We start from the raw sequence: 22,533 nt of genomic DNA, 5'->3' as shown, positions 1-22,533 counted from the left end.
CATCGTAAATGCTTCATCGAACTTAAACGTAAATGCTTCATCGAACTTAAACGTAAATGCTTCGTAAATGCTTTTGTCAAGATTTCATCGTTTATGATTTGTCATGATTTCATCGTATATGAACGTAAATGCTTTTGTCAAGATTTCATCGTTTATGATTTGTCATGACTTCTTCGTAAATGCTTTTGTCATGATTTCATCGTTTATGATTTGTCATGATTTCATCGTATATGAACGTAAATGCTTTTCTCATGATTTCATCGTTTATGATTTGTCATGATTTCATCGTTTATGATTTGTCAAGATTTCATCGTTTATGATTTGTCATGATTTCATCGTTTATGATTTGTCATGATTTCATCGTTTATGATTTGTCATGATTTCATCGTTTATGATTTGTCATGATTTCATCGTGAATGATTTGTCATGATTTCATCGTGAATGAACGTAAATGCTTTTGTCATGACTTCATCGTTTATGATTTGTCAAGATTTCATCGTTTATGATTTGTCAAGATTTCATCGTTTATGATTTGTCATGATTTCATCGTGAATGATTTGTCATGATTTCATCGTTTATGATTTGTCATGATTTCATCGTAAATGCTTTTGTCATGATTTCATCGTGAATGCTTTTGTCATGATTTCATCGTGAATGAACGTGAATGCTTTTGTCATGATTTCATCGTTTATGATTTGTCATGATTTCATCGTGAATGCTTTGTCAAGACTTTGTCATGAATGCTTTGTCAAGACTTTGTCATGATTTCTTCATCGTGAATGCTTTGTCAAGACTTTGTCATGACTTCTTCGTAAATGCTTTTGTCATGATTTCATCGTTTATGATTTGTCATGATTTCATCGTAAATGCTTTTGTCATGATTTCATCGTGAATGAACGTAAATGCTTTTGTCAAGATTTCATCGTTTATGATTTGTCATGACTTCTTCATCGTAATGAACGTAAATGAACCAAAAATAATGTTTAGGTGAAGAGGTGAGATGTCACCCGTTTTTTCACCTGTTTTTTCACCCGTTGAATTTGTCAAGATTTCATCGTGAATGAACGTAAATGCTTTTGTCATGATTTCATCGTGAATGAACGTAAATGCTTTTGTCATGATTTCTTCATCGTGAATGCTTTGTCAAGACTTTGTCATGACTTCTTCGTAAATGCTTTTGTCATGACTTCATCGTTTATGATTTGTCAAGATTTCATCGTTTATGATTTGTCATGATTTCATCGTGAATGAACGTAAATGCTTTTGTCAAGATTTCATCGTGAATGATTTGTCATGATTTCATCGTAAATGCTTTTGTCATGATTTCATCGTGAATGCTTTTGTCATGATTTCATCGTGAATGAACGTGAATGCTTTTGTCATGATTTCATCGTTTATGATTTGTCATGATTTCATCGTGAATGCTTTGTCAAGACTTTGTCATGAATGCTTTGTCAAGACTTTGTCATGACTTCTTCATCGTAAATGCTTTTGTCATGATTTCATCGTGAATGAACGTAAATGCTTTTGTCAAGATTTCATCGTTTATGATTTGTCATGACTTCTTCATCGTAATGAGCGTAAATGACCCAAAAATAATGTTTATGTTAGAATGTTAGATCTAACACCTTTTCTAACATGTTTTCTAACATGGAGGATTTCATTAGATATAAATATTCTTCCTTCATTTCATTCTATACACAATTTACATCATAGACGATTTAATAGATATAATACTTTACTGTTTCATTAGATATAAACATTCTTCCTTCATTTCATTCTATACACAATTTACATCATAGACGATTTAATAGATATAATACTTTACTGTTTCATCTGATATAAACATTCTTCCTTCATTTCATTCTATACACAATTTACATCATAGACGATTTAATAGATATAATACTTTACTGTTTCATTAGATATAAACATTCTTCCTTCATTTCATTCTATACACAATTTACATCATAGACGATTTAATAGATATAATACTTTACTGTTTCATCTGATATAAACATTCTTCCTTCATTTCATTCTATACACAATTTACATCATAGACGATTTAATAGATATAATACTTTACTGTTTCATCTGATATAAACATTCTTCCTTCATTTCATTCTATACACAATTTACATCATAGACGATTTAATAGATATAATACTTTACTGTTTCATTAGATATAAACATTCTTCCTTCATTTCATTCTATACACAATTTACATCATAGACGATTTAATAGATATAATACTTTACTGTTTCATCTGATATAAACATTATTTGGTGAAAGTATCCTAAAAATATTTGATGGACTTTAACTAAAATAATGTTTAGGGAAGAATATTTATATCTAATGAAATCCTCCATGTTAGAAAACATGTTAGAAAAGGTGTTAGATCTAACATTCTAACATAAACATTATTTTTGGGTCATTTACGCTCATTACGATGAAGAAGTCATGACAAATCATAAACGATGAAATCTTGACAAAAGCATTTACGTTCATTCACGATGAAATCATGACAAATCATAAACGATGAAATCTTGACAAATCATAAACGATGAAGTCATGACAAAAGCATTTACGAAGAAGTCATGACAAAGTCTTGACAAAGCATTCACGATGAAGAAATCATGACAAAAGCATTTACGTTCATTCACGATGAAATCATGACAAAAGCATTTACGTTCATTCACGATGAAATCTTGACAAATTCAACGGGTGAAAAAACAGGTGAAAAAACGGGTGACATCTCACCTCTTCACCTAAACATTATTTTTGGTTCATTTACGTTCATTACGATGAAGAAGTCATGACAAATCATAAACGATGAAGTCATGACAAAAGCATTTACGTTCATTCACGATGAAATCATGACAAAAGCATTTACGATGAAGTCATGACAAAGTCTTGACAAAAGCATTTACGTTCATTCACGATGAAATCATGACAAAAGCATTTACGATGAAATCTTGACAAATCATAAACGATGAAGTCATGACAAAAGCATTTACGAAGAAGTCATGACAAAGTCTTGACAAAGCATTCACGATGAAGAAATCATGACAAAAGCATTTACGTTCATTCACGATGAAATCATGACAAAAGCATTTACGTTCATTCACGATGAAATCTTGACAAATTCAACGGGTGAAAAAACAGGTGAGAAAACGGGTGAGATGTCACCTCTTCACCTAAACATTATTTTTACTGAATTTAGCAACAAAATGAACGAGGTCAGGATGTATGTTGCTGAATTCATTCATAACACCCTTTGTAAGCTCATAAAATGTTTGTTTTGAGGTTGAGCCACTTTTGGCTCGACCGTATTCTTTCAACCAAAACTCAAGAATTTTCCTGTGTGAATTTTGTATAAAAAGCAACCGCCGGAATTCAGACGGTTGTTATATTCTTGACAAAACATGTTAGAAAACATGTTAGAAAAGGTGTTAGATCTAACATTCTAACATAAACATTATTTTTGGATCATTTACGCTCATTACGATGAAGAGATCATGACAAAGTCTTGACAAAGCATTCATGACAAAGTCTTGACAAATCATTCACGATGAAATCATGACAAATCATAAACGATGAAATCATGACAAAAGCATTCACGTTCATAAACGATGAAATCTTGACAAAAGCATTCACGATGAAATCATGACAAAAGCATTTACGATGAAATCATGACAAAGTCTTGACAAAGCATTCATGACAAAGTCTTGACAAAGCATTCACGATGAAATCATGACAAATCATAAACGATGAAATCATGACAAAAGCATTTACGATGAAATCATGACAAATCATAAACGATGAAATCATGACAAAAGCATTTACGAAGAAATCATGACAAAGTCTTGACAAAGCATTCATGACAAAGTCTTGACAAAGCATTCACGATGAAATCATGACAAATCATAAACGATGAAATCATGACAAAAGCATTCACGTTCATTCACGATGAAATCTTGACAAAAGCATTCACGATGAAATCATGACAAAAGCATTTACGATGAAATCATGACAAAGTCTTGACAAAGCATTCATGACAAAGTCTTGACAAAGCATTCACGATGAAATCATGACAAATCATAAACGATGAAATCATGACAAAGCATTCACGTTCATTCACGATGAAATCATGACAAAAGCATTCACGATGAAATCATGACAAAAGCATTTACGATGAAATCATGACAAATCATTCACGATGAAATCATGACAAATCATTCACGATGAAATCATGACAAATCATAAACGATGAAATCATGACAAATCATAAACGATGAAATCTTGACAAATCATAAACGATGAAGTCATGACAAAAGCATTTACGTTCATTCACGATGAAATCATGACAAATCATTCACGATGAAATCATGACAAATCATAAACGATGAAATCATGACAAATCATAAACGATGAAATCATGACAAATCATAAACGATGAAATCATGACAAATCATAAACGATGAAATCTTGACAAATCATAAACGATGAAATCATGACAAATCATAAACGATGAAATCATGAGAAAAGCATTTACGTTCATATACGATGAAATCATGACAAATCATAAACGATGAAATCATGACAAAAGCATTTACGATGAAATCATGACAAATCATAAACGATGAAATCTTGACAAAAGCATTTACGTTCATATACGATGAAATCATGACAAATCATAAACGATGAAATCTTGACAAAAGCATTTACGAAGCATTTACGTTTAAGTTCGATGAAGCATTTACGTTTAAGTTCGATGAAGCATTTACGATGAAATCATGACAAATCATAAACGATGAAATCATGACAAATCATAAACGATGAAGCATATACGATGAAATCTTGACAAATCATAAACGATGAAGTCATGACAAAAGCATTTACGAAGAAGTCATGACAAAGTCTTGACAAAGCATTCACGATGAAATCTTGACAAAAGCATTTACGTTCATATACGATGAAATCATGACAAATATAAACGATGAAGTCATGACAAAAGCATTTACGAAGCATTTACGTTTAAGTTCGATGAAGCATTTACGTTTAAGTTCGATGAAGCATTTACGATGAAATCATGACAAATCATAAACGAAGAAGTCATGACAAATCATAAACGATGAAATCATGACAAAAGCATTTACGAAGAAGTCATGACAAATCATAAACGATGAAATCTTGACAAATCATAAACGAAGAAGTCATGACAAAGTCTTGACAAAGCATTCACGATGAAGAAATCATGACAAAAGCATTTACGTTCATTCACGATGAAATCATGACAAAAGCATTTACGTTCATTACGATGAAATCATGACAAATCATAAACGATGAAGTCATGACAAAAGCATTTACGTTCATAAACGATGAAATCTTGACAAATCATAAACGATGAAATCATGACAAAAGCATTCACGATGAAATCATGACAAATCATTCACGATGAAATCATGACAAATCATAAACGATGAAATCTTGACAAATCATAAACGATGAAATCTTGACAAAAGCATTTACGTTCATTCACGATGAAATCATGACAAATCATAAACGATGAAGTCATGACAAATCATTCACGATGAAATCATGACAAAAGCATTTACGAAGAAGTCATGACAAAGTCTTGACAAATCATAAACGATGAAATCATGACAAATCATAAACGATGAAACCTTGACAAAAGCATTTACGAAGAAGTCATGACAAAAGCATTTACGTTCATAAACGATGAAATCATGACAAAAGCATTTACGTTCATAAACGATGAAATCTTGACAAATCATAAACGATGAAATCATGACAAAGTCTTGACAAATCATAAACGATGAAATCATGACAAAAGCATTTACGATGAGGTCATGACAAAAGCATTTACGTTCATTCACGATGAAATCATGACAAATCATTCACGATGAAATCATGACAAATCATAAACGATGAGGTCATGACAAAAGCATTCACGTTCATTCACGATGAAATCATGACAAAAGCATTCACGATGAAACCATGACAAAAGCATTTACGATGAAATCATGACAAATCATAAACGATGAAATCATGACAAATCATTCACGATGAAATCATGACAAATCATAAACGATGAAATCATGACAAAAGCATTTACGTTCATTCACGATGAAATCATGACAAATCATAAACGATGAAGTCATGACAATAAAACGATGAAGTCATGACAAAAGCATTTACGTTCATTCACGATGAAATCTTGACAAATCATAAACGATGAAATCATGACAAAAGCATTTACGTTCATTCACGATGAAATCTTGACAAATCATAAACGATGAAATCTTGACAAAAGCATTCACGATGAAATCATGACAAAGTCTTGACAAAAGCATTTACGTTCATTCACGATGAAATCTTGACAAAAGCATTTACGAAGAAGTCATGACAAAGTCTTGACAAATCATAAACGATGAAGTCATGACAAATCATTCACGATGAAATCATGACAAAAGCATTTACGAAGAAGTCATGACAAAAGCATTTACGTTCATTCACGATGAAATCATGACAAATCATAAACGATGAAATCATGACAAAAACATGTACGATGAAGTCATGACAAATCATAAACGATGAAGTCATGACAAATCATAAACGAAGAAGTCATGACAAAGTCTTGACAAAGCATTCACGATGAAATCATGACAAAAGCATTTACGAAGAAATCATGACAAAAGCATTTACGTTCATTCACGAAGAAGTCATGACAAATCATAAACGATGAAGTCATGACAAATCATAAACGATGAAGTCATGACAAAAGCATTTACGTTCATTCACGATGAAATCTTGACAAATCATAAACGATGAAATCATGACAAAAGCATTTACGTTCATTCACGATGAAATCTTGACAAATCATAAACGATGAAATCTTGACAAAAGCATTCACGATGAAATCATGACAAAGTCTTGACAAAGCATTCACGATGAAATCATGACAAAGTCTTGACAAAGCATTCACGATGAAATCATGACAAATCATAAACGATGAAATCTTGACAAAAGCATTTACGAAGAAGTCATGACAAAGTCTTGACAAAGCATTCACGATGAAATCATGACAAATCATAAACGATGAAATCATGACAAAGTCTTGACAAAGCATTCACGATGAAATCTTGACAAAAGCATTTACGTTCATTCACGATGAAATCATGACAAAAGCATTTACGAAGAAGTCATGACAAAGTCTTGACAAAGCATTCACGATGAAATCTTGACAAATCATAAACGATGAAATCTTGACAAATCATAAACGATGAAATCTTGACAAAAGCATTCACGTTCATTACGATGAAATCATGACAAAGTCATGACAAATCATTCACGATGAAATCATGACAAATCATTCACGATGAAATCATGACAAATCATAAACGATGAAATCTTGACAAAAGCATTTACGTTCATTCACGATGAAATCATGACAAAAGCATTTACGTTCATTCACGATGAAATCTTGACAAAAGCATTTACGAAGAAGTCATGACAAAGTCTTGACAAAGCATTCACGATGAAATCATGACAAATCATAAACGATGAAATCTTGACAAATCATAAACGATGAAATCTTGACAAAAGCATTTACGTTCATATACGATGAAATCATGACAAATCATAAACGATGAAGTCATGACAAAAGCATTTACGAAGCATTTACGTTTAAGTTCGATGAAGCATTTACGTTTAAGTTCGATGAAGCATTTACGATGAAATCATGACAAATCATAAACGATGAAATCTTGACAAATCATAAACGATGAAGTCATGACAAAAGCATTTACGTTCATTCACGATGAAATCATGACAAATCATTCACGATGAAATCATGACAAATCATTCACGATGAAATCATGACAAATCATAAACGATGAAATCATGACAAATCATAAACGATGAAATCTTGACAAATCATTCACGATGAAATCATGACAAATCATAAACGATGAAATCATGACAAAGTCTTGACAAAGCATTCACGTTCATTCACGATGAAATCATGACAAAAGCATTCACGAAGAAGTCATGACAAAGTCTTGACAAATCATAAACGATGAAATCTTGACAAATCATTCACGTTCATTCACGATGAAATCATGACAAATCATTCACGATGAAATCATGACAAATCATAAACGATGAAATCATGACAAATCATAAACGATGAAATCATGACAAATCATAAACGATGAAATCTTGACAAATCATAAACGAAGAAGTCATGACAAATCATAAACGATGAAATCATGACAAATCATTCACGATGAAATCTTGACAAAAGCATTTACGTTCATAAACGATGAAATCATGACAAAAGCATTTACGAAGAAGTCATGACAAAGTCTTGACAAATCATAAACGATGAAATCTTGACAAATCATAAACGATGAAATCTTGACAAATCATAAACGATGAAATCATGACAAATCATTCACGATGAAATCATGACAAATCATAAACGATGAAATCATGACAAAGTCTTGACAAAGCATTCACGTTCATTCACGATGAAATCTTGACAAAAGCATTCACGAAGAAATCATGACAAAAGCATTTACGTTCATTCACGATGAAATCTTGACAAATCATAAACGAAGAAGTCATGACAAATCATAAACGATGAAATCATGACAAATCATAAACGATGAAATCATGACAAAAGCATTTACGAAGAAGTCATGACAAATCATAAACGATGAAATCATGACAAAAGCATTTACGAAGAAGTCATGACAAAAGCATTTACGTTCATTCACGATGAAATCATGACAAATCATAAACGATGAAATCATGACAAAAACATGTACGAAGAAGTCATGACAAAAGCATTTACGTTCATTCACGATGAAATCATGACAAATCATAAACGAAGAAGTCATGACAAAGTCTTGACAAAGCATTCACGATGAAATCATGACAAAAGCATTTACGAAGAAATCATGACAAAAGCATTTACGTTCATTCACGAAGAAGTCATGACAAAGTCTTGACAAAGCATTCACGTTCATTCACGATGAAATCTTGACAAAAGCATTTACGAAGAAGTCATGACAAATCATAAACGATGAAATCTTGACAAATCATAAACGAAGAAGTCATGACAAAGTCTTGACAAATCATAAACGATGAAGTCATGACAAAAGCATTCACGTTCATTCACGATGAAATCTTGACAAAAGCATTTACGTTCATTCACGATGAAGTCATGACAAAAGCATTCACGTTCATTCACGATGAAATCTTGACAAAAGCATTTACGTTCATTCACGATGAAATCATGACAAAGTCTTGACAAAGCATTCACGATGAAATCATGACAAAAGCATTTACGTTCATTACGATGAAATCATGACAAATCATAAACGATGAAATCTTGACAAAGTCTTGACAAAGCATTCACGATGAAATCTTGACAAAAGCATTTACGTTCATTCACGATGAATCATGACAAATCATAAACGAAGAAGTCATGACAAATCATAAACGATGAAATCATGACAAAAGCATTCACGTTCATTACGATGAAATCATGACAAATCATAAACGATGAAATCTTGACAAAGTCTTGACAAAGCATTCACGATGAAATCATGACAAAGCATTTACGTTCATTCACGATGAAATCTTGACAAAAGCATTTACGAAGAAGTCATGACAAATCATAAACGATGAAATCTTGACAAAAGCATTTACGTTCATTCACGAAGAAGTCATGACAAAAGCATTTACGATGAAATCTTGACAAAGTCTTGACAAAGCATTCACGATGAAATCTTGACAAAGTCTTGACAAAGCATTCACGATGAAATCTTGACAAATCATAAACGATGAAATCATGACAAATCATAAACGATGAAATCATGACAAAAGCATTCACGAAGAAGTCATGACAAAGTCTTGACAAATCATAAACGATGAAATCTTGACAAATCATTCACGTTCATTCACGATGAAATCATGACAAATCATAAACGATGAAATCTTGACAAATCATAAACGATGAAATCTTGACAAAAGCATTTACGTTCATTCACGATGAAATCTTGACAAAAGCATTTACGTTCATTCACGAAGAAGTCATGACAAAAGCATTTACGTTCATTACGATGAAATCATGACAAAAGCATTCACGTTCATTACGATGAAATCATGACAAATCATAAACGATGAAATCATGACAAAAGCATTCACGTTCATTCACGATGAAATCATGACAAATCATAAACGATGAAATCATGAGAAAAGCATTTACGTTCATATACGATGAAATCATGACAAAGTCTTGACAAAGCATTCACGATGAAATCATGACAAAAGCATTCACGAAGAAGTCATGACAAAAGCATTTACGAAGAAGTCATGACAAAGTCTTGACAAAGCATAAGGCAATTTTCTTCATCGCTCCAGAAATAATTTTTGTTCTTTGTTGAAATAGTTTTCGTTCCTCTACGTCCATAAGGAATGTATGCAATAAATTTAGCATCATAAGGTATTATAATATATTCAGGGTTTCTTTCATCGTCAATGGGTCTGTCTTTGTTAAAATGCATGTTCCTCAGTTTTACTTGAGTTTTGAATAGTTCACGGAAACGTTCTGGGAAAGAGTCATAGTAAATGTAGTCGGACATGTCTTTGTAATGAAATAAAAAATTTAAAAAAAAATAAAAATAAGGTTATATTTTTCTTATATACGAAAAAAAGAGATCTGACATTGTGTCAGATCTCAGTAAAAGTGACATTTACATGTCAAAAAAATAGAATGAGTTTAAGTAATTAAAATTGAGGGTGAGAGTAGTATTGTATGAAATAATATCTCTCACCCTCCAATTCATCCTATGGCGCCGAAAAAATTTTGGTGAAATGCGACCACATTTCACCAAAATTTCTCGGCGCCATATAGAGAACTAGAGCCTGTGAGGTACTGATACTATCCATGTACCTCGCAGGCTCTTAGTTCCAAGCCAAAATGGCTAAAAATTGCCCGCAATTGTTCACATTGCGGGCAATTTTTAGCCATTTTGGCTGGGAATTGGAGGGTGAGAGTAGTATTGTATGAAATAATATCTCTCACCCTCCAATTCATCCTATGGCGCCGAAAAAATTTTGGTGAAATGCGACCACATTTCACCAAAATTTCTCGCGCCATATAGAGAACTAGAGCCTGTGAGGTACTGATACTATCCATGTACCTCGCAGGCTCTAGTTCCAAGCCAAAATGGCTAAAAATTGCCCGCAATTGTTCACATTGCGGGCAATTTTTAGCCATTTTGGCTGGGAATTGGAGGGTGAGAGTAGTATTGTATGAAATAATATCTCTCACCCTCCAATTCATCCTATGGCGCCGAAAAAATTTTGGTGAAATGCGACCACATTTCACCAAAATTTCTCGGCGCCATATAGAGAACTAGAGCCTGTGAGGTACTGATACTATCCATGTACCTCGCAGGCTCTAGTTCCAAGCCAAAATGGCTAAAAATTGCCCGCAATTGTTCACATTGCGGGCAATTTTTAGCCATTTTGGCTGGGAATTGGAGGGTGAGAGTAGTATTGTATGAAATAATATCTCTCACCCTCCAATTCATCCTATGGCGCCGAAAAAATTTTGGTGAAATGCGACCACATTTCACCAAAATTTCTCGGCGCCATATAGAGAACTAGAGCCTGTGAGGTACTGATACTATCCATGTACCTCGCAGGCTCTAGTTCCAAGCCAAAATGGCTAAAAATTGCCCGCAATTGTTCACATTGCGGGCAATTTTTAGCCATTTTGGCTGGGAATTGGAGGGTGAGAGTAGTATTGTATGAAATAATATCTCTCACCCTCCAATTCATCCTATGGCGCCGAAAAAATTTTGGTGAAATGCGACCACATTTCACCAAAATTTCTCGGCGCCATATAGAGAACTAGAGCCTGTGAGGTACTGATACTATCCATGTACCTCGCAGGCTCTAGTTCCAAGCCAAAATGGCTAAAAATTGCCCGCAATTGTTCACATTCCCATCTTTTGTTGGTAAGACGAAGAATATGAAATAAATTATGAAGAAGATAATGATGAATAAAATATCACTTTTTATATTTTTGACACGTAAAGTTGTCACTTTTCTGTCAAACCGTTTTTATCGTTTTCGTATATAACATTTTATTTAGTGAGGACGGTAGTGAAGTCGTTAGTGATGTCGTTAGTGAAATCATTTATGTGTCAGATGGTTTTGTAAATATTAAAGGTTAAGTTGGTGTTTGTGTTTGTGTTGTAAAATATACGTTACCAGTTTTGTAAAGTGTCAAATTCACAAGTATTGCGTACGGAGGAACGCAGTGCCACCACACACAAGATAGGGATACTAACTAAATTTATGAGAACATTAGTGAAGTCGTTAGTGAGAACGATAGTGAGAACGTTTATTTTTACATTAGTGAGTTCGTTAGTGAAGTGAAGTGGTTGGCGGTTTGTAAATATTTAAGGTTAAATTAGTGTTGTCGTTTGTGTTGTAAAATATACGTTAACGGTTTTGTAAAGTGTCAAATTCACAAGTATTGCGTACGGAGGAACGCAGTGCCACCACACACGACTTAGCCATACTAACTAAAATCTAAATGAAACTTTGAAACATTCAGATATGTTTAGCTCGGTATTATATGATCCAATTCAAGAATTATATTATGCAACTTTTGGTCGCTATACATATTGCGTAAAAATTATGTCAGATTCACAATATTCATGCACATGTAAGCACATCGAATTATACGGATTACCTTGTATTCATGTAATCGCCGTATTGAATCACTTTTCGAACAAAAATCTTCTTAAAAATTTGAATGATGCAGTTCATGCTCGCTTCAAATGTTCAGAGTTTATGACTCCTGTGGAAGATTTAATGAAATTTTATGTTGACCAAGCATCTTTAAAAATTCCCGGAATAAATTTCAACCTGGGAGAGATTGAAAAATTAAGGGGAAAAAGGACTAGGATTAAAGCATTTTACGAAAAGTGATGCTGTGTTGTTAGTTAGTTATTTATTTACTTTTTTTAATATTTTTTAAAAAAATAAAAGAAAATTCAAATAATTTTGTATCTCCCATGATATATCGACCCACGAGTACTAATGTGGCTATAATTAGAGATTGCAACTCTATTATGATCATAGTCCGGTGATATACAATAAGATTCAAATTTTGAAAGAATTAAATTAATAAAATCCCGGTGAAAAAAATAAAAACAGCTTCTAAAAGTATAGTTATCTTAAAATACGAACTTTAACACAAGTTTTTTGATCCAATAGAAAATTGAATTCTTTGAATAAATAAAATATTTTATGTATTAACATATTAAATTTCCTAATTATTTTTTCTTCTTGGGAAAATTTTTGAATTCGAATAGAAAATTCAATAAATTGAAATTGGGTTGAAAGAATTCTCCATATTAACTTGTCATATATTTCAGATCATATAAATTAAGTTAATTAAATTTTTTAAAAACCTTAATAGGATAAAAAAAAGAATTTACACTCTCTCACTTTGAAAACGTAGAAAATGCCAATCTATTGGTATACATTTTAGTTTTGTTAAGTTTACAAAACGATTACTCTAGATTTTAAAGATTTATCAAGAATTTAGAGAATATCCTTCTCAAAACAACTTCAATAGCGAAGGATTAGTATTGAATCGGATTTGTAACATAATTATAGTACATTACAATACAATTTCTCCGACTTTTAAATATTTTTGAAATATTTACAAAATATGCTCTTTCTATCATCGATACTTTAATACAGAGCAAATTTAGTAAATGTCATCACGTTATTTTTTCATAAATCGTTTTCGAACTTTTGAAATATTTATTTTAAACCAGTTTTCTACATTTAATATGTGAATTAGATCAAAAGTAGATGGGCGATACTTGTAAATCTATTTAAACTATTAGTTTGCTATTATTGAAGAACTTTATAATTTTTTTTTCTTATGTATGGAATTAAAGATAATTTTGCCGATTCGAACTGGTTTTTCTATATGAGTTAAATATGCCAAGTGAAATTGGACTTGCCAATATTGTAAATTGAAGTATGGACTATATATCGATTTTCATTGATTGATGAATAACTCGGAGTAATGTAATTGTTGATAATGAAAAATAGTTTTCAATTGCTGGTAAGGGCCAATGTATGTTCAATAGCTCCGAAAGCAAAAAATGCACGTTTAGAAAAAGACGATAACGATTAAATTACAAAATCGATAACGACGACGATTAAATTACAAAATCAATAATGACCCAAAGTCAATGAAAGATGAATTAATCTGGGTTGATGCAACTATGTTTATTTCAAAACGAAGAGACTGTTTATGCAAATTACTTACACCACGACTTGATTCAGACGGGAAAATCCGTAATTACAAAAATATTAGTATTTATGTTAAAGACTTTGGTGGAGAAGAGTCACTGAGATATGTAGCAAACTTCAAAGTCATTGATTATCCATTTGTTGAATCAATGGCTTCGATTATTGATTATTACAAGAAACACGGCTATGAAATCAAGAAAGATTTGTTCTTAGTTCCATATGACTTTAGGATTTCGCCTGCATTTTCATCCGAATTTCATGAAGATCTCAAATCATTAATTGAAAATGCTTCTAAACTCAATAACCAGAAGGTCACACTTTTTGGATTTTCTCTTGGTGACTTTAACTCTCAATATTTTCTACAAAACAAAGTTGATCAAGCATGGAAAGACAAGTACATTGATCAATTAATATTATTAGCGCCATCATTTGTTGGAATGACCTCCAATTTACTTTCATTTTGGACTAAATCATCGTCACTTGTTCCAAACTACCATGCTCCCGAATTACAAGAATTATGTGAATCTTGGCCGAGTATTCACGTCCACAATCCTAATTTATATGCATTTGGTAATAGAACAGTGTTCATATGACCAGATAGAAAGAATTACACTGCATGGGATGTTTATTCTTTCGCCAAAAAGTTTAAATTAGTTTCAGACAAGTATTTTAAGATGTATGAGTATTCGTATAATATTACTAAGTCATATCCAGCAGCACCAGGTGTAAAAACAACGATTTTCTACAACTCTGGAATTGCTACAACAGATGTTTTAGATGTTAATAAAGGATGGGACAAACTTCCAAAGGAATATAAAGCCCTTGGAGATGAAAAGATTCCAGCTCATGGTATTGAATGGGTCTGCAACAATTGGACAAACGTAAATTGTTTAGATTTCAAAATGTCTCATAAATCATATGAACACCAATCTTTGGTTAGTAACAAGAGGGTTATTGATGTAATTTATAATACAACTAACCATTTACCATTTATTCCAAAGAAGAATGAAAAAACTATTAACTATGAATTTACTATTCTTTAATGTACAATTATCTTGTTTTCTATCTCTAATTATAAAAACTCATTTGTTTAAACTTAATTAAAAAAAAATAGTGAAAATATTTGTTTACTCAAGCTTCTAGTTACACAAAAGATTTACAATTAGAATGCACATGTATAATTATAGTATTTCCAAAATGCCCTTGCAGTTTCTTCACTTTTCCAGTACCATATCGCCAAATTTTATTTAAATACGGCTTTCTCATCTTCACAGTTTTTAATTTATTTATAGATCTATTAATGAACAAACTGGCAATGAAAATTTAATGAAGATATACAAGATTTTTGTTTTATATGAGAGATAAAGTAATATATTTGATAACATGCATGTAAAATATATTTAATTATCCAATTCCAGCGTTGCTATATGGGATAGAGGTACGTCTTCTCAGAACTGAGAGAGCAAAATCCAAAATAAAATGAAGTGAGGTGAAGTTAAACGAAATCTTAATATATTATAAAACACGCCTTACTTTTAATAATTATTTGATTATCTTATAAGTGTTTTTGACACTTTTATGGTGAACGTTTATGAAATGTAAAAAGTGTCAAAAATGTCTAGTGCCGAAGCAAAGAAGCAGGCTGAGGAGAAGCAGAAGCAATTAGAAGCACAACATGCTGCTCTTCTTGACAAGATTCTCTCCACAGAAGCAAAGGAGAGACTTGGTCGTATTGCTCTCGTTAAGCCAGAAAAGGCTAGAATGGTAGAAGATCTTCTCATTCAGATGTCTCAGCAGCGTAATCTTGGAGGTCCAGTTCAGGATGCCGAACTCCTCGAAATCCTCAACAAAGTTTCTGCAACAGAGCAAGCCCACTCCACAGTTCAAATCAAACACCGTGGAAAGTTTGATGATAAGTGGGATGACGATGATGAGGGTTGGTAATTTGTAATCCTGTTTCAAATTATTATATTACAAAATAAAACTATATCTTTTGATATCGGATTTAAAATTATATTTACAAACTTACTTCTATGATTGATTTTGGCTTAATGTCCAATCAAAGTCAAAAAAATACATTTATAATTCAAAATTAAAAATAAAAATATAATAAAAGCATCTACTAATTAGCAGATTCTTGTTCTGTTATGTCTTCTTGCTTATTAACAAAATTTTCTTTCCAATTTGGTTTTTGCAAAAATTGGCAAGCGGAAACATATATATTATTAGAATCTCTTATATTGGCAGGGAACTCTGAGCTCGTAAGGATGCTCAAAATGCTATCCATTATATAATATGGGTCTGGCAAAAAGCTAAATGACAATGCAACGCAGATAATCTTCAATTTATCAACAACCCCCATTTCTGCTGTGATTCCATTGAAAATTCTGATTGCTTTATCGATGCAAACAGCCATATCAATTGGATAACTTGTAAAGGTCAATTCATTAAAAAGATCAATGACGCGTTGCATTTCTGGATGTATAGGAATGAATAACCTTCTATAATTTTCATCTTTGTCTGCGAGATCTCTCAAAAATGAAAAAGTTTCAACATGATTTTTGTCATTTTCCGAGGAATTCTGCTCATAACTAAGTCCAAACAGCATTCTTTGGAAAGTAAAAAGTAAATAAGGTATAACATTCTTATCAATCTTGTGTTGTTCTAAAAATTGGATTGCAAACGCTTTTTGTTCTTTAATTGTGCGTTTTGTCTGTAAAGTATCGATGTTTATTTCAGAATTATATAAGATTGAGCTCAAAACTGTCTCCAGTTCAAGAGTAATTGGAGAATAAAAATCTGTGTAATAATTTTCGCTTGTTATTTGTTTTGATAAGTATTTTACGTTGAGAATGTTTTGATCGTCTGTTTGTTTTGAAAGCTGCATGTAAAATTTTATCAAAACTTCTAAAGCATCGACTGTAATTTTCAAACGACTGTAATTCTTACGAATCTTAACTGTCTCGCTCAGTTCTGGCTTTTGTACGAATGACTCGAGATTTTTGATCTTAAAAACGACATTTGATGGTTTTTTAATTAATTCTGTCGCCAACTCAAGCATATCAGTTGCAGCATGAAGATTTATATTGATCTCTGATAGCATCAAATTGATTCGATTGAGTTTTGTAATCCAGTATTGATTTTGAAGAATTAAAAATTTACGACATACAAATTGAAACTCTTGGTGGCATAATATCCAGAATTTTGGATGTATTAGAGCGTTTAGTTGAGCTTTAAAGTCAATAGACTTTTGGATTCTAAATATTTCGGCATTTGAATTTTGTTTTAAAGTTTGGAGTGTCTGTATAATAGGTTTTAATCTTTCGTGAACATCAATGAAGTGGTCCTTTAATGGTTTGCAGTTTAAAAATATGGGATCTGACCTCTTAAAAGGCTGTTTAATTACGTATTTATCGATATATTGATAAGAATCAAGAATTTTTGCCTCATAATCGATTTGTAGGACTTCGTGCTCACTAATCTCTGAATATTGAACGTAATGCTCGGGTGGAAGAGTGGGATTTTCCTGCATTGACACCCATTGTTATCGGCGTGGAGATAATCATTTTATCTTGATAGTCATGCAATGATCTAGATTAAATTGAATAGCGTGGGTTCCAAAATTTCGAATATTTAGGATTATTCATGGATACTTATTAAATATTTTCTGGTTGATCATAAATGTTTGCGCCAATGCAGAAATAAGTTAGGATATAAATACTTAGTCCAAAAACTGATTAAGTATCACATGGATTATTCAATAAACTTAAATTCGATGGACAATTGCTCCAAAATTTGGAATGCAAGAAAATTTTACATAAAAAGTAAATACACTAGTAATCATATTATTGATTTTTGATGGAGATATCATAAAATTTGATTTGTTACTATGAATTTCAGCATTATTTTCTAGAATTAGTAATGATTTATGGAGGCTAACTGATTTTATGAATAAATAATCTCAATGGCAAATAGTTCATAATTTCCGAATATTGACACTTTTGGGAAAATTTCAACAGAAAAAAATTTTAAATGAGCAATCCTCAAGAGGAACCACCTAAGCCAAAAGGTCAACAGGACACACCACCAAAATGCTGTGGTAAGTGTCCACGTGGCCAGTGCAAATATTTAAAGTATTTGGTTGATCATAAGGCTTATTGCAAGAATTCAGATAAAAGCAAAGAAAATCAAGATGAAGGAATGTTCGAAATTGATGCAAAGGAATACGAAATGTTTTTATGCTGGAGAAGTCGTTTATCAGGCAGAATGGAAAAAATGTTGACACAAACCATGCAACCACCTGAAGGTGCACCAGCAGGATGCTGTGGTGGATGTTGGGGTGGTGCTGTTTCTGTTCAAAATAAGGAAAATATTGACAATAAGAAAGGAAAAGGAAATGATACACCTCTTATACCTCCTCCGCCATCTTCTACATTCTGTGCTTGCAGCATGATCAACCCTCCTCAAGAAAAGCAAGCTCAACAACAACCACAACAACAATTTAATTATCCCGGAATGTATCCATATCCTCCACCACCCCCAATGCCATACATGTATCCTTATGGAGGTCCCATGTACCCCTATCCATGTTATGCATACCCCCCGCCACCTCCTCAGTATTATGGGTTCGGATTACCTCCTCCACCTCCACAACCAATGGGTCCATGGAGAAATCCACCGCCACCATATTTTTGGTAGAATTTTATGTAATCCTTAGTTTTTATTTTCATTATATTCGTTCTAAATTGTTTCAAATTTGAATTTTGATTCCAATCTATTTTAAGTCAAGACTGAATTCGTTTTTTATTGATTTTGTCTTAAATTTTTAGTATTATCCTAACTAGAAATAATTCGCTCCACATTTCTTAGGATTGACAGAGGTCCAAACGGCAAATGGCTTCTACCGATAAGAATTCATGATCTCCAAAGATTTACATTGTAATAACATGAATTTGAAAGTCTCAACTGCATTTTAATTTTGTAATATATTCATGTATCACCTTAATCAATAATTTTCTAAAAAAAATTATAGAGTAAAGGAGTTGAAAGGCTTATTAGCGAAGAAAATGATTTCATATCAGTTATTGAAATTCGAGAATTTTATGATTAAAAAGCTTATCTTATTTAAGTTCATACATTAAGCATTTAAAATAAAATAAAAATGAATAAATTTATAACTTACATTTCAGGTAATGGCTCTTTAACAGGTATATTAGGGTTAGGTTCGTGGCTCATCTTCTCAGCGTATTCCTCGTCATCCATTCTCTGTGCTTCCTCTTGTTCCTTCTGTTCCTGGATGTCATCTTCTGTTTGGAATTTCATAAACAGTCTCTTACAGAAATTGGAGGTTTCCTCGTGCACCTTAATTGGTCGGGACATGGCCGCTCTCGGTGGAAGCTCCGTCATTTGTACAGAAGGAGCTGCTGCGAGATGTCTGACGTTTTCCATGACGTGGACGTAAATGTTATGGAGAAACTCTTCGGAGTTGAGGTTCTTCTTCTTATCTGGATGGAGGTGGAGCTTGTATGATGGTTGGAAGTACTCAAGATAATCATTTTCTGGTAATTCGTCGGGAATATCTTGATTAACGATTAATGAGGTCTCGTATGTCCAACAGCGAGCAACACTCTGCTTAATGTAGCCGCCACCGCCCGCAACAAGAAGTGGAATTCCAAATGACTGGACAAACTTAACGCATTCACCATGTCCGTAAGTAGAAAGGTTGAAATAGCCGAGAAGATCACCTACAAGTGAATCTGCTCCGCATTGTAAGAAAATCGCGCCTGGTTGGTAGAAATGGATGAGATTTCTGATAATTGGCTTGAATAAGTAATGATATGCTTCGTCTGTCATGCCATCACGAAGAGGAACATTAACTGCGTAGTACTTACCGCTATTAATTCCGACATCTGAAATATGACCACTTTCTGGGAAGAATTCTTTTCCATATTTATGGAAGGAAACCGTTAAAACACGGTCAGTATTGTAAAAAGCTTCTTCAACGCCATCGCCGTGGTGAATATCAATATCAATATACATAACGCGTGGATGATATTTAAGCAATTCCATAATGCCGAGGACGCAATCGGCTATGTAACAAAATCCGCTAGCCTGATCTCTTCTAGCGTGATGGAGGCCGCCTGCCCAATTAATTGCAACGTCTGCAAGGTTGTAATTCAATCTTTGAGCAGCGCTGATACTTCCACCAGCCGAGATTTGGCAAAATTCGAAAATATTATCGAAAACAGGGCAGTCGAAACCAATATTATAGTGAACTGCATCTTCGGATTTTGGATTTGTATTAGATGGAGTTGCTGTTTGAAGGAATTTGATGTATCCTGGTGTATGAAATCGCATCATTTCTTCTGGAGATGCTCTGCGTGGATGGAAGACGTCCATATGTTCATGAAGTTTGTAGCCAAGCACAAGACTATGCGTCATGCGAACACGGACAGGTTTCATAGGATGGCTATGAGTATAATAATAATTGCCAATATCTTCGTCATAAAAATAAGCAATCCTCCGCTTAGGGATGCTCATTTTGTAAAATTTAGATTTCTGAAGTTTACGAAGTGCAAAATTTTGATGAGTTATATCACTTCATATGAGAGGAAATACTTCTGAATGGATTTGTACTTTGTGTATTTGTATTTTTGCTCAGATAAGCATCATTATGTTGAGAAAATTAGATTATTTGAATTCAATTGGAAATATCAAGATTATTGACTATCTCCATTCAATCAAAATTCTTATGTATGATGCAAATTTCGTATAGTTACTCAGTATTTAATAGTAATTAACAAAAAAATATTCAAAATTATGCCAAAACTTAGCAAAAATAGTATGTTTATGCACAAATATTCTAGTATATGTATCTTATAATGTAATAAATGATTTTGATATGCCTTTTTTATCCAAAAATAATTTGTTTTTTTAATTTTGAAAATAAAAATGTTATATTTGTCCACGAATTTTACACTTAGATGAAAATTTGAAAAATGAAAAGTTTCGATTATACGAGTAAATAGTATTTCTTCCATAAAAACTATAATTTTCAACAAAAATGTAAATAATATCATTCAATTATCAATATGGAAGTATTTTGGTCATTAGTATCTATCATGTACTGCATACAAACAATACCCCGATATACCAGAATGCTTATATTGCAAATTGTTTTGTATTGTTTATTCGTAATTGAACAAAATTTCTCCAATATAGGATTGTTAGGATTTCAACACTGAATATATTGCAAATTTATTAAAAATATTAAATTTCATTATTTGAATTCCCAGAATGTAATTTTAACTACAACGTTTTCTTCCATAACTAGACTATTCAGAAACACATGAATTTGCAAAACCAATTCAAACTGTCAATCTTTAGAAAAATTGACAATTTTCGAAACCCCTTATTATGGTTCAAGTAAAAATCGTTCTTGTTGGCGAAGCTGGTGTTGGCAAGACATGCATTTGCGAACGCTTAATTAGCGATTCTTATTCAATGCAAACAGCTCCAACAATTGGTGCAGCAAATTACTCCTTTACAATGAAAACAGATAAGCAAACATTAGAATTTAACATATGGGATACTGCAGGCCAAGAAAAATATAGAAGTTTAGCACCAATGTACTTTGCAGGCGCTCAAGTCGCAATTTTGGTTTTCGATCTTACACAGCCACATACTCTTCAGGGCTTAGATGATTTCTTTGAACTCCTCCGTAGCCGTGCTCCCGATTGCATTCATTGCCTTGTTGGCAACAAGTGTGATAAACCTAATGAGCGCCAGGTTTCAGACGAAGAAGCTCTTGCCTATGCCGGCAAAATAGGTGCTATCTTCTACATGGAAACATCAGCAGTTACCGGCCAAGGTATTAAAGATCTTTTTGAACAAATCGCTAATTCAAATTCAATTCCAATTCATGAGGATGAATTAGATTTCGTTCAGACTGATTCAACACCTGCCAAGAAAGGTTGCTGCTAAGAATTTTTTTTTAATAATTTTTATTGAGTTTTTTTTTCTTCTATCTATTTTAAAAAAATACTCGGCAAAGCTTTACAGCGATTATGATTTAGAAATATTCTTAATATTTTTCTAATTTCGACGTGGAAAAAAAATCATAAAGTTAGAACTGAAAGATATTTTGAT

The 22,533-nt window shown here is 32.6% G+C and overlaps 6 protein-coding genes across 6 annotated transcripts, besides 8 other annotated features; 4 read left to right on the top strand and 2 right to left on the bottom strand.

Moving 5' to 3' along the window:
- Window positions 1-10,729: part of a mobile genetic element that runs on past the window's edge.
- A 417-nt stretch (window positions 10,730-11,146) lies between these two features.
- Window positions 11,147-11,254: a mobile genetic element.
- Window positions 11,255-11,395: 141 nt separating this feature from the next.
- Window positions 11,396-11,504: a mobile genetic element.
- Window positions 11,505-11,645: 141 nt separating this feature from the next.
- Window positions 11,646-11,754: a mobile genetic element.
- Window positions 11,755-11,895: 141 nt separating this feature from the next.
- Window positions 11,896-12,004: a mobile genetic element.
- A 120-nt stretch (window positions 12,005-12,124) lies between these two features.
- Window positions 12,125-12,187: a mobile genetic element.
- Window positions 12,188-12,625: 438 nt separating this feature from the next.
- Window positions 12,626-13,119: a mobile genetic element.
- A 980-nt stretch (window positions 13,120-14,099) lies between these two features.
- Window positions 14,100-14,317: a mobile genetic element.
- Window positions 14,318-15,059: 742 nt separating this feature from the next.
- TVAGG3_0402280 (O-acyltransferase protein) lies at window positions 15,060-15,428 on the top strand (the record flags this gene model as incomplete). Its single annotated transcript, XM_001309802.1, has 1 exon — window positions 15,060-15,428. The coding sequence occupies one exon, from the start codon at window positions 15,060-15,062 to the stop codon at window positions 15,426-15,428; it is 369 nt and encodes a 122-aa protein (XP_001309803.1).
- Window positions 15,429-15,999: 571 nt separating this feature from the next.
- Window positions 16,000-16,386, top strand: TVAGG3_0402270 (regulation of protein import into mitochondrial outer membrane; the record flags this gene model as incomplete). The annotated part of the gene is made up of 1 exon (XM_001309801.1): window positions 16,000-16,329. The coding sequence occupies one exon, from the start codon at window positions 16,000-16,002 to the stop codon at window positions 16,327-16,329; it is 330 nt and encodes a 109-aa protein (XP_001309802.1).
- A 121-nt stretch (window positions 16,387-16,507) lies between these two features.
- On the bottom strand, window positions 16,508-17,488 carry TVAGG3_0402260 (uncharacterized protein; the record flags this gene model as incomplete). The annotated part of the gene is made up of 1 exon (XM_001309800.1): window positions 16,508-17,488. One exon carries the CDS (start codon window positions 17,486-17,488, stop codon window positions 16,508-16,510), a length of 981 nt encoding a protein of 326 aa, XP_001309801.1.
- Window positions 17,489-18,417: 929 nt separating this feature from the next.
- On the top strand, window positions 18,418-19,152 carry TVAGG3_0402250 (uncharacterized protein; the record flags this gene model as incomplete). Its single annotated transcript, XM_001309799.2, has 1 exon — window positions 18,418-19,083. One exon carries the CDS (start codon window positions 18,418-18,420, stop codon window positions 19,081-19,083), a length of 666 nt encoding a protein of 221 aa, XP_001309800.1.
- Window positions 19,153-19,508: 356 nt separating this feature from the next.
- Window positions 19,509-20,928, bottom strand: TVAGG3_0402240 (histone deacetylase class I, eukaryotic type family; the record flags this gene model as incomplete). Its single annotated transcript, XM_001309798.1, has 1 exon — window positions 19,564-20,925. One exon carries the CDS (start codon window positions 20,923-20,925, stop codon window positions 19,564-19,566), a length of 1,362 nt encoding a protein of 453 aa, XP_001309799.1.
- An 853-nt stretch (window positions 20,929-21,781) lies between these two features.
- TVAGG3_0402230 (GTPase protein) lies at window positions 21,782-22,470 on the top strand (the record flags this gene model as incomplete). The annotated part of the gene is made up of 1 exon (XM_001309797.2): window positions 21,802-22,368. The coding sequence occupies one exon, from the start codon at window positions 21,802-21,804 to the stop codon at window positions 22,366-22,368; it is 567 nt and encodes a 188-aa protein (XP_001309798.1).
- Window positions 22,471-22,533: the final 63 nt, after the last annotated feature.

Source organism: Trichomonas vaginalis, chromosome V (assembly GCF_026262505.1).
Source record: "Trichomonas vaginalis G3 chromosome V, whole genome shotgun sequence".
Taxonomy (NCBI): Eukaryota; Parabasalia; order Trichomonadida; family Trichomonadidae; genus Trichomonas; species Trichomonas vaginalis.
This window is presented reverse-complemented; position numbering and strand designations above follow the sequence as displayed.